The sequence below is a fragment of the Octodon degus genome, unplaced genomic scaffold (genome assembly GCF_000260255.1).
Source record: "Octodon degus isolate 3935 unplaced genomic scaffold, OctDeg1.0 scaffold00041, whole genome shotgun sequence".
NCBI classification, from domain to species: Eukaryota; Metazoa; Chordata; class Mammalia; order Rodentia; family Octodontidae; genus Octodon; species Octodon degus.
In genome coordinates, this window is record NW_004524617.1 from 12,034,980 (window position 1) to 12,035,927 (window position 948).

At 55.3% G+C, this 948-nt stretch overlaps 1 protein-coding gene across 1 annotated transcript in view; it reads left to right on the forward strand.

Annotated features, from left to right (window-relative positions):
* LOC101564178 (dehydrodolichyl diphosphate synthase complex subunit NUS1-like) overlaps positions 1-710 on the forward strand; it is a 1,155-nt gene extending 445 nt beyond the window's left edge. The window contains 1 exon segment of the mRNA XM_023715422.1: positions 1-710. This exon segment is cut by the window's left edge and continues 10 nt beyond it. Coding sequence (XP_023571190.1) covers positions 1-645 — 645 coding nt within the window. The 3' untranslated portion in view covers positions 646-710.
* The last annotated feature ends 238 nt before the right edge of the window (positions 711-948 follow it).

Genomic DNA, 948 nt, shown 5'->3' on the forward strand with positions numbered 1-948 from the left:
GGCCCCGCCGGCCTGGCCCGGCTGCGCTGGCGCTCGGACGGCCGCGCGCTGCGGAAGCTGCCGGTGCACGTGGGCCTGGTGCTGGCCGAGGAGGAGCGCAGCCTGCCCGACGTGGCGAGCCTGGTGGTGTGGGCCATGGCGGTGGGCATCTCGTACATCAGCGTGTACGACCACCAAGGTATTTTCAAAAGAAATAATTCCAGACTGATGGATGAAATTTTAAAACAACAGCAGGAACTTCTGGGTCTAGATTGTTCCAAATATTCGCCAGAGTTCGTGAATGGCAGTGACAAAGATGGACAAGTGTTAAATAGCCACTCGGCAGTGAAGGTGCTGGCCCCAGAGGACGGGAAAGCCGACATCGTGCGAGCTGCCCAGGACTTCTGCCGGCTGGTGGCTGGGCAGCAGCGGAGGCCTGCGGACCTGGATGTGGACATGCTGGACGGTTTGATTAGTTCTAATAATTTCCCTGATCCTGATTTGATATTGAAGTTTGGTCCTGTGGACAGCACATTAGGCTTTCTTCCCTGGCAGATCAGACTGACTGAGATTGTCTCTTTGCCTTCCCACCTAAACGTCAGTTACGAGGACTTTTTCTCTGCCCTCCGCCAGTACGCGGCCTGTGAGCAGCGCATGGGGAAGTAGTCGTCCCTGGCTGCTCCTTCGGGCCTGGGGAGAGAGAAGAGGACCGGGAGCGCTGGTGTTTACAGACACTGTGAAGCCCTGTGCACACCTAGTTCATATTCCTCATAATTTATCAGCAAACACAAAAAAGTGTCTTACTTAGAGAGAGTGCGTGTACATGTGCGTGCGTGCGTGTGTGTGTGCGCGCGTGTGTGAGTGTGTGCGTGTGTAAACTTATAAATGGGGGAAGTATTGGAGAACGGGGTACAGAAACCTGCAGCCTGGAGTGAACTGCAGCCACCTCGTAGGAGCTGAGATTTTAGG